Here is a 14,766-nt window from a genome sequence, read left to right on the forward strand (position 1 = left end):
AAGATGCATTCCATTCAAATATTGTCTGGCTTTTGGGCAGTTGAACATGTCTGAAAGAACTTAACTAAATAAATAATGTGGCTTATTAGCTCAAATCCCACCACTTTATTAGTATCACAAATGTATAAATGAAACAAATGCATGCGTACTGTAGCTCCTCTTGTAAAGTTAAGGGAACCTGGAAGATTGGAGTAGGGCTGCATCTTAGTTTTACAATAGACACACTGTACAGAGTTATTGTTTATTTCAGCTTGAAATTATGACACTTTTTATCGTTTTCTCTGGCCTGCCTCATCTCTTCGCCTCTCGCTATGTTCTCTCTTTCTCCATTTTGCACCATCCGATCAGGTTTTCTTCAAGTCACTTATACAACACATTGTGTTACAGTAATAATCACATGTGCAAAACACTGTGTGCTTTATATAGTTTTATTATATCAAACAAAGCTTCAGTGCAAAGAATTTGCATCATTGATTTTTAGTAATTGAGTTACTTGAGTTTCTCGAGGAATCATTTCAGTCCTAGATTGGAGCATTCCAAACCAACACACACCCAGGCCTATTTAGAAAGCTTGAAATCTCAGCTGCCATTGAGATAAAACAGGATTGACATTGATCAGCTACACTTGCAAGCCTCCACCCATAAATTATGGTGTTTTGTGCAAAGGGACAGGGAGACTTACTGATCATATCTTTAAAACGACTCTGAATGGACTTGGTCTTGATGTTTTCTTGATATTTGGGGGAATTGTATCGAAGCGAAGCGGGGTGTTAATCATATGGTTGAGTACTGTGTGTTGTGGTTTCCAGTGTGGTTTTAACTTATTCCACATTGACACTTGGGTTTGTGAGAGACGTTGTTATACCTGTGGCTGCTGCTGTTATGCTCTCCTCTCTGTGCTTTTTCCTTCCCACCTGCTGAGGCTCCCAAGAGTGTGTGATTGGCTCAGCCTCTCTCTCCCCCAGACCTCACCCTGCAGGGTGCTAATGGGCCACGGTGTGATATTTAGTATCGAGGCCATGGATGTTTAGGCTTGGCTTCAACACCCGCTGAGCACCCTAGAGTACCCGTGTGTGTTGTTTTTGTGTGTGTGGGTGCAACCAGGGAGATATCTCTCACAACAAGATGGCACACATGGATGTAGACACACAAGGCATGTCATTGTTTTGTGTTTGGCTCTTTTTAGGGAATCACGGTGAGGGGATGCATTCGTTGTCACGCTTTGAAACGTATACGCTTTTTTGCATGTGTGTGTGCTCTTGCCGATAAAGAGAGTCAGCGAGAGAGACAAATGAAATGCACTTTATCTTGGCGTAGGCGAGTGCCAAGGAGAGCGTTTCAAGGACTCCCTCTTGATCAAAAGCGATGGCCGTTCTTTGTAAGAATGAGCGAAAATAAGCTGTTGGTTCTGTAAATGTCAAGGTACAGAAAAATACAGCCTGCTGCTTGTGTATAAGAAATAGCACGGTAGCCTTGGTAGAGAAAAGAAGAATGGAAAAGAAGTAGAATTTGTATTCTTTATCCTGCATAAAGTCATGCTGGCGGATATGAAAATACACATTATGTTATATTGAATGTCCCCTAATAAACATAAATCAAAGGGACTGCTCCAACCCAGGACTCCATAGGTTTAACTCAGATTTAACTATATACAACTAAGGATTTAGTAACTAAGGATTATTATCAGTTTTATTCTGTAGAGTTGGTAATATATTTTGAAAACTACCCTTTGCTGTCTTCACATATTTCCCACATTCTGCCAAGATCTTAAACAATTTTCCTCTCTCTGACATAACATTGGATACATCATGAAGCTGTAATACATTTATGCAGCATAATTATTTCTCTGTAACATTAAATTATCACCAAATAATCAACATTCAATGTTGAAAAACCTATTTAGTAAATTTTTTTGCAAGAGTGTGTGATCGAGTTTGATTGACGCTGACCAAGAAACCCACCAACTGTCCTCATATTCCGATGCAAATGTTGCTAAACTGAAAATGACCAAAACTGTTCTAACTTTGGCAGAAGATAGTGTTTTCATTTAGGACCCCATCAGTCATAGTAAGAAGCTTCCATGGCCTTTAAGAAAATGAGAAAAGAGACATCCTTAAGTGTTAGAATAGGTTGTCAAGGTTTAGTCTAAAAAAGGGGAATTTACAGGATTTACATAAATGTGATAAAGTATCTTGACTTCCCAGGTATTAAAGTCAGTAAATTAGCCAAGAAAGATGGATTAGAGATTCCTGTTAACCTATTAATGGTTTGACAGTGGAATTTCCAGAATCAGAGCATCTTGGTAGACTAGTCTTTAGGACAAATATCGTATAACCACAACCCTTACCGATTCAGTTCTGTATGGAGACTCCTGTTGCATGTCATACCCCTTCTTACCACTGTCATCTTTCCAGTAAAAGCGAAGAAAGAAATGATGTTGTGACAGTTTCTAATCATATTGCCCACTACTGCCTCTCCAATCTCAGAGTTAAAAGTACTTTGTAAAATAGTCTAATAATGGGAACATCATTTTTGGCAGATCCTGAAAGGAGTGCAGATGGTACAAAGGAGTTATATTTGTCCTTTGTCTTGCCAGCAGCTATCCTGTCTGTTTCAGCTGTAGAAATATGCAGACGGACCCCTTCAGACAATTCACTGAAGCCTACAGACTCCCCAATAATTTGATTCCCAGGGAGATTTTATGAACCTGGCACAATCTGTTCCTACCAGGGAGTGGGAGTTGTTGTAGTCGGGGGGCGGTACAGAGCCAGCAACTCATTCCAAGTTTCCACGTCAATAATTATTGAAATAAGGTCAGTAAGAAAATAAACTGCACATGAATATTCTTTCCCCGCTGCCCCACAATCCGTCTCTAAGCAGCGTGGAAGTGAAGAGGAGATAAGGTTAATGTTCTGCTCGAGCTGCATACAAAAACCTTTAAAACCATTTTTTTCTCACCAGCTTATGAACAGTGACGCACAAGTTTGCCACTGCCATTCTTTAGCCTATTTGAAGTTGTAATATGTAAATTGTTTCTTAATCAGAATCCTTTTTGCACCAAAGTTGCAAACCCTTGACGGCCTTTTCTCCATTAATGGAATAAAAGGCAGAGGGGTGTTAATAATGCATGTCTAATTGAAAGGGCAAACATGCAGAAGATATTCCCACCTGTTCTTTTGATGATGGATGTGTCATCCCATTGAAGTTTAATAATGTGGGTATGATTCATACCTTCAAACAGCCTCAGTGTGAATACAGTGTTGGACACTTTGAATAGTGGCAATTGCCACAAAATTCAAGGTTTTTGCAGACTTCTTTTTGATGTGACTAGTTTGCTGTAAAAAGTGTTCAAGTTGTATTTTAGTTATGTTTTTGTGTGTTTTCTTTAAAAAGCTCTGCAGGGCCAGGATCTGAAGAAGAGGTGGGTGGAGGGAACAGCAGACAACGGCACAACCGTCACAGCAGAGATGGAGGAGCTGCAGCTCCAGGAAGTTTGGAGAAAAGGATGGAGGAGCTGGAGAAGGTACATTTTCTGACCCTGTCATTCACATTACTGCTTGGTCACAGTCACTACTAGTACTAAATAATACTCCACCAATCCAAAATTAAAAGATATGCCTACTGGTACCTCTCATTTTTTAACACCTAAATAAATGGAAATGGAAAAACAAGAAGTTGTGGCTGCACAGACAAATACATAATGAGCCTTCATGCTAAGTTACACTAATCACCTGCTGGCTTATGCCTCCATAGTTACTGCACAGACAGGAGAATAGTATTGATCTTCTCATCCAGCTCCTGGCGAGATAGTAAATACATTTATTTCCCAAAATGTCAAACTCACTCTAATGGTTCACCTATCAATATATAACTTGGATGAGTTGGTCTACTATGAATTTATTTCCTAAAGGTTAGTATCAGGCCAAACATAGATATGTTAGTTACATTTGTTTTGGCTCATGGAAAGGTGAGTAAATGTGGACATCTGCCCTGAGACTGGGCTGTTTCCTATCAGGGTCCAGATGAGTCAGAATACACATGTTGGCAGGTTTTATCGCCTCCCCGCTGTGAGAAGGTCAGCGCCTGTTGTTCTTGAGAGTGCAACTACTTATGGAGTGAGACTTGAAAGTCTCTCTGTATCAAACAGCCTTGATATGTAATGAAACATCTTGCCAGTTCTATCACTCTTGCCAATGGAGTTACTCTTCCTGCTGCTTTTTTAAATCAGACATGTAAACACAGTGGAATAAAAACCAAACAATGTTAACTTTTAGATTCTTTTCAGTTGTTATTTGTCACTCATCCTCTCTGCTCTCACTTCTTTTTCATTGTTTGTTTTTTTAGATTAAACTCCTATCCATAGTTTCAACTAGGTGGCAAATGAGCAAATAGTTATTTGTTGAGCCGGTGGGGAAAGACATGAAGACATCACACCTTGAAAAAGTTTTAAAAAACAATCAAAAATAAATTGGTTATAAGTTCTCCCAACATTTTATATATTCAATAATATTTTCTGTGAACTTTTTTTTCTGACACTTAAGTCTATAAGTCTACACGCTGCCAGAAATATAACTGATTTTCTTTTTTATGTACTTCTTATTTTAATAATAATAAATATTTCAACACATTTAATACAAAAAGATACCTATCAAATTTTCAAGAAATAGGTTTGCAAAAGGTCAGAATCAACTTTAAAAACCTCATTGTTGAATTTGTGTGTAATTATTGAATGGAAACTCCTCCTCATGTCTGTAAAACCCCCTAATACTTAAAAAACAATACTGAGGACATGACCACAGTGTACTGCCCTGACTTAACCCAAAACATACATAATTTCTTCTTCTAAAGTGCTATTCCGTGACATTAACCCATCTTAGGCTGAGTTTCAGTAGGTTTTCCTTCCTCTACTTCCCTGGGTGTAGCCATAGCAAAATTGACCCCAAACACCATGGAAATGTGAAATCACAGAGGAAACGTCGGCTTTATGATGGACATCTGCTATCACTACCAAATCCTATCAACTTTTCAATTCTTTCTGAGTTTTTAAGGGTCCATCCAAAAGTCTTTTGGCCGCCAGAAAGCCCCTATCAGCGGCACTTTGTTTAGATGAATTTCCACTTTGAGTCCTTTTGAGCGGCTGCCCGAGTTCTGATTTTTTGGCTGGAAACTGCGGCTCAGCACTGGCAGAAATTCTCCTCGGTGTTGTTGAAGAGATGACCTTTTACAGTGCAGATATGTCTTTTCCTCCTACACCGTTCCTATCAGACACTCAACCCCTCACTGCTGCCACTGTAAAAAGTCAACTCGGAATCAAATGTCACTTAGGTGGCTTTCAAAGAAAGGTTTTTAAAGTAAGTACTGCTGCGACCTCAGTGACTTACCGTGCGCGTGTGTACGCATGTTGACCCATTCAGAGCAAAACCTAATGTACATTTAGCCTGCATTACTGTATTGGTGTGAAAGCAGTGAAAGAGATGTTTGTTCAGGTTTCTTTGAGATGAGATTCTATAAGACTTCAAGGCTGCAGTTATCTATTGTACCTTTAAAAACAAGGATGAATAGAGTTTCATTGGTGAGCATATTAATGTCGGCTACATTACTCTGCGCCTTCTACTGTACCTGCCCAATTGGTTTCTATGGAAACAATTCATGCTTATCTGCAGCAGAAAGAAACTGGAAAGTGGAAATTGTCGTCTGATCTTCATTTCCATCATAAACACAGACATGTGTTAACATTTGTGCATGTTAAAACATTTTTGTTATTAGAGTACAGTCTCTCTCAATAAAGAACACTTCATTTATTTCCCTGTGGTTGTTGGAGGAGGCGGACAGGAACACACTGGCTTTAAATCAAGGACAATTTGAAAGAAACACAAAAGCACTATGAATTAAAAAGGAACCATTAATGCATTGTTGACTGACAGTCTGTTGTGTCGATTATTACAGACTGCATATTTTGAAGAATTTGTTGAAGATTATATATTTGATTCATCTGTCATCTCACAAAAAGTAAGACCTGTTTATTAACTAACAACTTTTAAAACCAGATGTTTTTTGGAAGTAAAATGTGCTTTCAATAACGTAGTCTCATGTAAGCTGTAGCTTAACTTGGAAACAGATAACTAAAACAGGCCTAAATGTTCTCAAATGTTGAATACAGCTGTTTGCAGTTAGGTTTGGCAACACCCAAGGCTTTCTAATGCTGGCCAGTAGTACAGATAGATTCAAATAGAATTCACCTGAAGACCAACAGCTGTATTGTTGCATATGTTTTGCAGACATTCAACCATTTGCGACACATCAATCTGATATCTATTTCTGCTGGTCCTCTGGGTCCAGTTCCTGGTGGTAGCAGGTTGAGCAAAGTAGCACAGTCGATGTAGTTACTTCCTGTAGCTCCTCCTGGGGAAGGCTTTCCCAGGCCTAATGGGATATAGTGTATAATCCTCCTGTATAATCTTTTATTCTTCCTGGTTGGCTGTACCTCCATAATTAGGCATTCAAAAGGAATCCTAATCAGATGGCCCAGCCACCTCAACTGGGTCCTCTTAATATGACAGAGATAATATTTACTTGACACTCCTTTCCGACTTTGGAATTAGGATCTGCCGATTGTAGCTTTGCAAAACCTTCTTCTAATTCTTTTTCATTCTTCACACACCTACTTCAGTCACTTTTTATGTGTACAGCAGAGTGTAAATGAGAGACTGTCCAAAAGTGTGCACCCTCATCCCCATTTATGATTCATAATAGCGTTAACTTTTAAGTAACTTTATTTAAACTCAACAGGAAAAAAATGTCTGAGTTGATGCAAATCACCTTGTTACTGTATCCACTGTCATTAAACTGATCTAAATAAACACTAAATTCACTGAGTTAGATGTGAAAATATTCTGGCTCTGCAGCTGTTTTTCCTCTCACAAGCTCTTCCACTCAGCGTGTACTGTGTCGCTGAGCAGCCGCTCTAGTTCTTCAGAGGCAGACCATTAAATGGTCGGAGGCAAAATAAAATGGTAAAAATCAAATGGTAGAAAATGGACTCAGCCAATCATCTGTATATTTTTCTACGGGTTAAGCCCAACTGCGATGAAAAAGGCTTTTTATCTGCGATCTCATCCTTTCAATTGCTACTCAGAGCTTACGATCATAAGTGAGGGCTAGAAAAAAGATCAACAGGTAAACTGAGAGCTTCGACTTCAGGCTCCACTTCCTCTTCGCCACATCACCTGATACAATGCCCACCTTACTGCAGAGGACAAGACCTGAGATACTTGAACTCCTTTACTGAGGGAACGGCCATCCCAAGCCCAACCCCAAATACATTTAACCTCATTAAAAGTTAATTTTGAGTTTTTCCTTTCAGACAGCAATGCTCCTGAAATGCTGTTTTGGATCTGACAATTCCAATTTCTCATAAAGTAATTAAAGATAGTTTTTTAGTCCCATAGCAGCGTGTATTAACCAAATCTTATGCACTGTTTTCATCTGTTCAAAGTATCTATCATTCATGTAATTATGTTGCTAAATTGTGTGTTTTCAGGAGCTGGCCAGAGAGCGTCAAGAGAACGTCAGGTTGTTGAAGGCCCACCAGGACAAAGACGACCTCATCGGGAAGCTGAAGGAGGAAATTGACTTGCTGAACAGAGTGAGTCCAGCCCATGTAATTTTCTGCTCTGATGTCTGATATTTTGAGCGCTCCTTTGTGTTCTCATGTGTGGGTGGCTCGTGTAGGTGTAAATCATCATCTGGCATTTTGGTGGAGTTGTGTATAATAGCTGTGTGTTTTTCTACAATGATGTTCTTGCAGTCCATTAGCATTTGGACACCAACAAACCTTTATTTTCAGATTTACACATATTGCTCAGGCATTGTAAGTGCAGTCTGCATTTTAAACGCTGTACAAAAACTCACCAGTAGTTTGAAGTAACTGGTCAGTGTGGTAGGTGACATTAATGTTATTGATTTATCCACCAAAAACGAATTTACTGCCTGGTGGATAAGAATTTCAGGCGTGATTGTATGTCTCAAGCAGATTAATAAAGACTTTCTTTCGCTTTTTGGCAGTTTAAATTTGAGGGTACTTTCAGTCGTATTGGGCAAACACTGTTGCAGTCCATCTCAGAGAGTTTGGACAGGTAGTTTTGTTGAATAAAGCAAAAAGAGAGAGATCAATAAATCAGAAATTGTGCTGTGACAGATGAAAACACCACAAATACAAGATCACCCAGTCCATTCTCTTTTTCTATGTCAGTGTACTTCAGTGAGGTGAGATCTCCCACTCCACTTTCTTTTGACTTACACTCAAGCATTTTGTTGTATGGTAGACTCTGTACAATCTGTCTAAGTCCAGCATACAAAGTTCAAAAACTAAACTAAAAGTTAAAACTTTCAAAGGGAATTTTAACGTCATACTTACTGTGCAATTCAGTGAAGTAGAGCCAGAGGCCAAACTAAATGATCACCAAATTACAACCTCGCCATCTTCAGCCAATCAGTCTGATATTTTCAATCTACTTCTGGTGTAAGAAAAAGATTATAATCAGCAACCATTTCAAAGGAATGGCTTTATTTCACAGCTGGAAATGAATGAAAAAGTCTTACATGTTCACCGCACACTGCACGATTGAGTTTGTTGATTACAGATCTTTATTATTGAATTAATCCACAATTAGACCAAGTTTCACTATATTCAAAAGCTCATACTCCAATGTTTCCACTGTTCCCAGGCTTCCATAGTTGCATAGGTTTATAAGCATAGGATTGTTAAGGAATGCTGACTTGCGGTTGGACTGGTGAAGCAAACAGTGGTCTCCCACTAAAGTTTCGTATTTACGTGATCTCAAACATTTCTAACAATGTTCAAACGCCTGTCTATGGCGTCATATCCCTTTTGTTCATGCTTTATGGTTGTCTGACAGAAGCTACCATAAATTGATTTTTACCAAATTTGAAGGTACATTTTTACAATACACTTTTTAGATCGTGGTTGTTTTTTTTAACTCTGTATTTTACCTGAATGAAGGATTTCAGTCATCAGACATCTGGGGTCGTCAGAGAAACAAGCGGACGTTAGCTGCTGGACCTCTAGGCTGTCCTTTGTCTGCCAAACAGCATCAGAGAAACTGCTTTATTCATTGTTTTTATGGGTTTCATTCACCAAACCTTCAATTTGTTTTGGAGAGGAGGAGACCTCTGCGGATAATTCAACACCAAGTAGCAACCTCCTGAACTAAAGGAATCCAAACCCGAGAGAAGCTGACTGTAGTGACCGCAATAGTGGTGAAGACAACTACCATGATCCCATGCTACTTCACAATGTCATCAAACTTCATCTTTTGTTATTGTTTTAATATGAGACCTCCTAAATTAAACATTGCACGTTAAATGTATGATGTTTGATGTCACCCATGTCATCGATCCACTCTGACTTCCTCCCTGTGTGGACTTTTTCCGCTCTTCGTCACCTGAATTCCTCGTTTTCGTAATTACTACATTTGCTAGAGGCCTTTGTCACTTAAACAGATGTCGACTGAGCCATTCTTTTTTTAAAGACAGTCTCAAATTATCTACATGCTAAGAAGAGGGCCCTGGTGAGACTTAATTGAGGCACGTCTTAAAAGTCTCTGTGAGGAAGAGAACTACAAGTGCTCCCTCAGGAAAATCTGTTAAGACGTGAAAATGCTTAGACGAGTGATGACAAGCCTTCTTATTTTATTATTATTGTCAGAGTTGCGTTTGAGAGATCTTGAGAACACTGACGTGAACCCACAGGTAGGGGTCCTGTTTCCTCCTCACACTGTGGTCTGGGTTCACAGGTCAGGCGATACTCATGTAAACTGAGTATTCTTTATATTCAGCAGCCGGACTGAAACCTCCCCCGAAGCCTCTGAACCCTCATCTCCCTCTCTCACCCCAGACTGTCAACAAACCCTCCTCAACTCGCAGCCTTTGCCCGTGTTTTCTGGGTCACGAGGCTGGTGGTAAAATACATCTCTGTATTTTGGCATCTTTGAAGGGGAACTTAGCGGGGGGGGGATAGATCTGAAAGACTTTCATGTCTCAAATATTCAGAGAAAATAGATCTTAGCTCTCCCCTGTGGAGCCAATCAAATCTAAACAAGAGCTCGAGCTCTGCCAACAAATACAGTGGTTAGCGATGTGTACATTTTCAGCAACTGGTCAAATGAGTGTTGCTTGGTTATTATCTTGACACTATTATGACACACGCACCGCCCATATACAAACGCTACGAGTGCAATATTGCAGAAGGCATCAAGTTGATAACATCACATGGACAGGAAGATGGTCATAAGAGAAGGCCTTTATGTAAGAACGGTCGACGCGGTGATAGCCATCAGAAATGTCCCTGAGAGAGGCTCCCGCAAGGCCTGATGGGAAAGCAGGAGATAACGGCTGATCCAGTCTGCCGTCTCTGCAGAGATTGAACCCTCAGTCACTGTAGAAGTTTATTTGAGGGAGAAAAAAAGATAAAACTCAACTGCTGAACCTAAATCTCCCTCTTGATATCCTTTGAAGAGAAATCCGGTCTTGTGGAGAGCTCAGATCCCTGTATCTGCATCTGTGTGATGAGAGCTGATGAGAGCTCCCATATAATGATAAAGCAAGTTGTAGATTTTGCATTTTTCAAAGGTCAGACCATTTTTGGCCACTTCTGGGCAGCGGAAACAAGTTGTGAACACAACATCGACATGATAGGGTGAACATATTGTGCTTGTTTACACATCCAGAGCAACTTTATTATTCATTTGTAGTCATGTTTCTGGGCACCTGGAGAATATAAGTTTAATATTTACTCTCCTTTTAACTCTGTTTCAGTCTCTACCAACTCCTGAGAAAAATATCCTGCTCTCTAGCTGCTAAATGCTCTGCTATGTTCACCAGCTAGTCTCTAACTTTTGAGCTTTTTTACTGAAAACAGTGGGTGAGAGCGGCGATAGTGAACCAAAACAGTAAAGCTGCGAGCCGGGCAGCTAAACAATGAGCTGAAACTCCCCACAAATCTCCATTAAGCTAAAGGGAAGTCGTGTATTCGGCGGGATAATTCTCTGTAGATTCATTATTACAAGTGAACCCGTTCACACTGTCACATTGTATTCACATTACAATAAAAATAGTGATCGTAGTGTCCACTTCGTCCGCTCAAAAAGCCAGCCTGTCTGATCTGAAACTAGTCTTTTTATCCCTCTTCTCCAGCAGCACAGACAGCATGCGGTGCAGAAACCTGTGACCTCTTCGGTTTGACTTTTTAAATTCCTCTAAGTGCAGTTCGGCTCATTCTCAGCAGACATGCGATCATGACCGGTGATGGAAGAAAATGAAAATGAGGAGTGTCACTTTGATGAGACAGCGCTGTGGAAACTGAGAGCCTCTCTCATTTGCAACTAATTGAAGCTGTTAATGTCTAATTTGTTGCTATCAAGGCAGCCTGGCTGGAGGGGGAAATCTGGTAGCGAGTAATGCTCACTTTAACTCTCAGACTAACACTCCAACCTGACTTTGCCCTCAAAGGTATAGAGGCAGGGTTGTGAATATTCATGTGTCTAAATTTGTCCAGAAAGTTGCTAACCCCAAATCTGTCTGTTTTGCCCTTTTTTCCCCCGCAGGACCTGGATGACATTGAAGATGAGAACGAGCAACTCAAACAGGAGAACAAGACTCTGCTGAAAGTGGTGGGTCAGCTGACGAGGTAGAACCACCCTCAACGAACAACCCAGCGCCTCCCCTTCTCCCCCCTCACGCGTCTCCCTTCTCTCCTTTCTCCTGAACTCCCACCCTGGGTCAAGTCCAGCAGCATGGCCTTTTCTCTGTTTGATTCTGTCTGTTAGAGGTGAAACTGTAAAGTAGTCGTCCTCGGCCTCTCAGCCTTAAATACGCCCCCTCGAGGAGGATTTATCCCGTTTGTTGTGAAAGCCAAGCGAACTAGGGGCTAACGTTCTCCTGTCCTGACAATCTCATGGGGATTGTCTGTCATCGTATACATATTTAATGTAAATTTATTGTATATAGGCCATTTAGATTGTTCATGTTTTTGATTTTTTTTTTTTTGATAAGGTCTTAAAAAGCAAAAGTTAAATGAATGTATGTGCTGCACAAAACAAGCGCGCACAAAATCTTTTAAAATCTTGTTTAGAGGTTAAAATAAGTCTCTACGTCAGCGCACACAGCAGCCACCCAGGTAAATTTCAAAAAAGATCTCCAGTGTTGCAGTGTTTGAATTGAGTCTGATTGCAGTTTCATTAGTGAACGTGTGTGACGATGGAGCTTCTGTTGAGGAACTCTTGGACCAAATTCAACATAATTACTGCTACAGTACCATCAGCCAAAGTAGGCATCATGCCTTGCAATGCGTGTGAGATTTTTTTTCTTTTTTTGTCAATTCTTAAAAAATAGTTCAAGCCTGGTGCTTTATTAATGAACATTCGTGTCAGATTAACTAACTCCGATCATTTCTTGATACATTTGAATCCTAATAGGGCGTCCACAAACATTAATACAGAAAATTCTGTTTTTATAATATTTCCAATTAAAATGATTTCACAAGCAAGACTCTATACCAATTATATGCTTCGCGCATTTCAAAATTAACATCTGAGTATTACTTGTCCTTGATGAAATGTTTCAGGGTCCAACCCTTGTCTAGTATATATGTGGGTTCTTTTTTAAAAAAGCATTTTGCTCTCTGTAATTCGTTTACAAGTTATGTCTTTGCAATATTTGATAGACGTTTAGCTGCTCTGTTTATGGCATCTAAGATGTGTGGAGTGAGCTACAGTGCATTTTTTTTTGTATGACAACCAAATGAACCGAAGGAACATACTATTTGAAATGCATCTCTTTTGTTTACTCAAGGGAACAGGGCTTGGCTGGTAGTGGCATTTTACTTTTCTGTATTTAGTATTAGACATTTTATTCCACTGGGGAGCTGCTCAGTGAGCGTCGCAATTAATCTATAGGTTTTAGCCCGTCGATAGATAAATCTGCTTCCACGTACATTCACGTATTTTGGGGTTAAAGATCATCCCCTCGCAGACAGACATCACAGACCCATCTCTCTTCCCATTACATTATGCATGTACAGAAGATTAAGACATTTAATAAAAGTTTGATTATCTCTCTCCTCAGTCGACTCGCTTGTGTTCATTAAGACTAATTTGATGTGATGATACCATGCCACTGAGTCAGTAATGTAATGTGACGGTGGCGGGGGGTTCAGTTCCTCCGCCTAGCTCTCAACACACACACGCACACACACACACACACTCACATTCATGATGATTCAACATGCCAATCACCGACCTGACTGCATGAAAAGCCACAATCCTGGGACATGAAACCTCTATCCACCCCACAGAACCTCTATTACACTATTGAAAGAGCATTAATTCCCTCACCTAGTGATAGAGTGGGTAGGGAAGCATCTATATAGGAAGTATATCAGCACTAATGTCAACTAAATTTCCAGATAATGGCTTCTTGCAGTTGATCGAAAGTGCTGGAGGGCTCTCTCCATAATCCCTATTAGCATTTTTATGAAAAATTGTAGGGTCTGTCATTTGGAATTCTCACAGAGGGTGAAGACAATTCATATCTGTCTCTAGTTTCTCTCTCACCAGCAACATCACACCTCGACTGAAGTTACACCATCAGAATCCTTTGTGTTTTACCACTTGGTGGATTATAGGTTTGACTGCATGTGAACGTAGTTTATCAGTTAAAGTCTTTGTAAAGAGTGGTTCTCTTTTGTTCAAAGCTTTGCAGGAACATGTGATTATGTCTGACCTTTTGAGATGAGTGACAGTCCATGTTGTCATCCTTGTTGTATAGAGGGAAAAAAAGCCTCACTAGTTGGTGTTATGTGGTATCATTTAAACAGACATAGTGTAGGTTAATACCCTAAATGAGGAATATGTATTCTGTATAGAGGACTGACAGAATGTTATGTTGTATGCAAAGTGTTTTTGTGACCTGGAGCAGTGGGATTTACATTCTACATGACAGAATATTTAAAGATGACTACTTTGAGTCCAGCAGAAATAAATTAATCATTTATAGCTTTCGAAGAGCATTTATACCTTTTGTATAGTGGGGAATGAAACAAGCTTTATTCTGCATAAATATTTAATCTTTATAGGGGAAATAGAGACAGTGTTCTGATACAGGTATTTTAGTTTTTAGTTCAGTTCAGTGAGTTTGTAAGCAGTTTTTTTTTATCTCCAAAAGAATGTCCTTGCTCCATTTAAATACAACAAAAATTAGAACAAAAAATTACTAACTCAGTAGATAAAAATATAGAAATAGAAATGACTTCAGTATTGTTAAAATCCTGGTAATGGCCCTGAATGTTTGATAAGTTTGCAGTTTCCAAGAAGCACATCTGGGCTCCTGATCAGTGTCATATCCTGTAGAGGGTGTGTGATGATATCACTTTATGATGTGGTACAACCCTCCTAACCACCACTAAGTGGCAAAACAAACCTTTGCCTGCGATGGATTGGGGGGGGGTGGGAGTTGACGTAAAACAACTTTACTTTTAAAAGGTAAAGGCCAACAAATGAAGATTCATCTATTTGACGTACCAGCCAGTCAGCAGCCTGTGGACATTGAAATGTGGCCTGAAAAAAAAGTTTCTTGACACATGTATATACCCCTTTTGATAGCAGGGAAGTGCACCCAACAGTTACACAGAGAACAGTTGAAAGGTAATCAAGATGGAATCAAGATTTTACTGCCAAATGTAACATACAA

At 39.7% G+C, this 14,766-nt stretch overlaps 1 protein-coding gene across 1 annotated transcript in view; it reads left to right on the plus strand.

The window, feature by feature from the left end:
* The window catches only part of pawr (PRKC, apoptosis, WT1, regulator), a 66,005-nt gene extending 52,863 nt beyond the window's left edge, over window positions 1–13,142 (plus strand). The window contains exons 5-7 of the mRNA XM_051392413.1: window positions 3,394–3,523; window positions 7,541–7,645; window positions 11,625–13,142. Of these exons, the coding sequence (XP_051248373.1) occupies window positions 3,394–3,523; window positions 7,541–7,645; window positions 11,625–11,711 (322 nt within the window). The 3' untranslated portion in view covers window positions 11,712–13,142. The remainder of the gene's footprint in view (window positions 1–3,393; window positions 3,524–7,540; window positions 7,646–11,624) is intronic.
* Window positions 13,143–14,766: the final 1,624 nt, after the last annotated feature.

This window comes from Dicentrarchus labrax, unplaced genomic scaffold (assembly GCF_905237075.1).
Source record: "Dicentrarchus labrax unplaced genomic scaffold, dlabrax2021, whole genome shotgun sequence".
Lineage (NCBI taxonomy): Eukaryota > Metazoa > Chordata > Actinopteri > Moronidae > Dicentrarchus > Dicentrarchus labrax.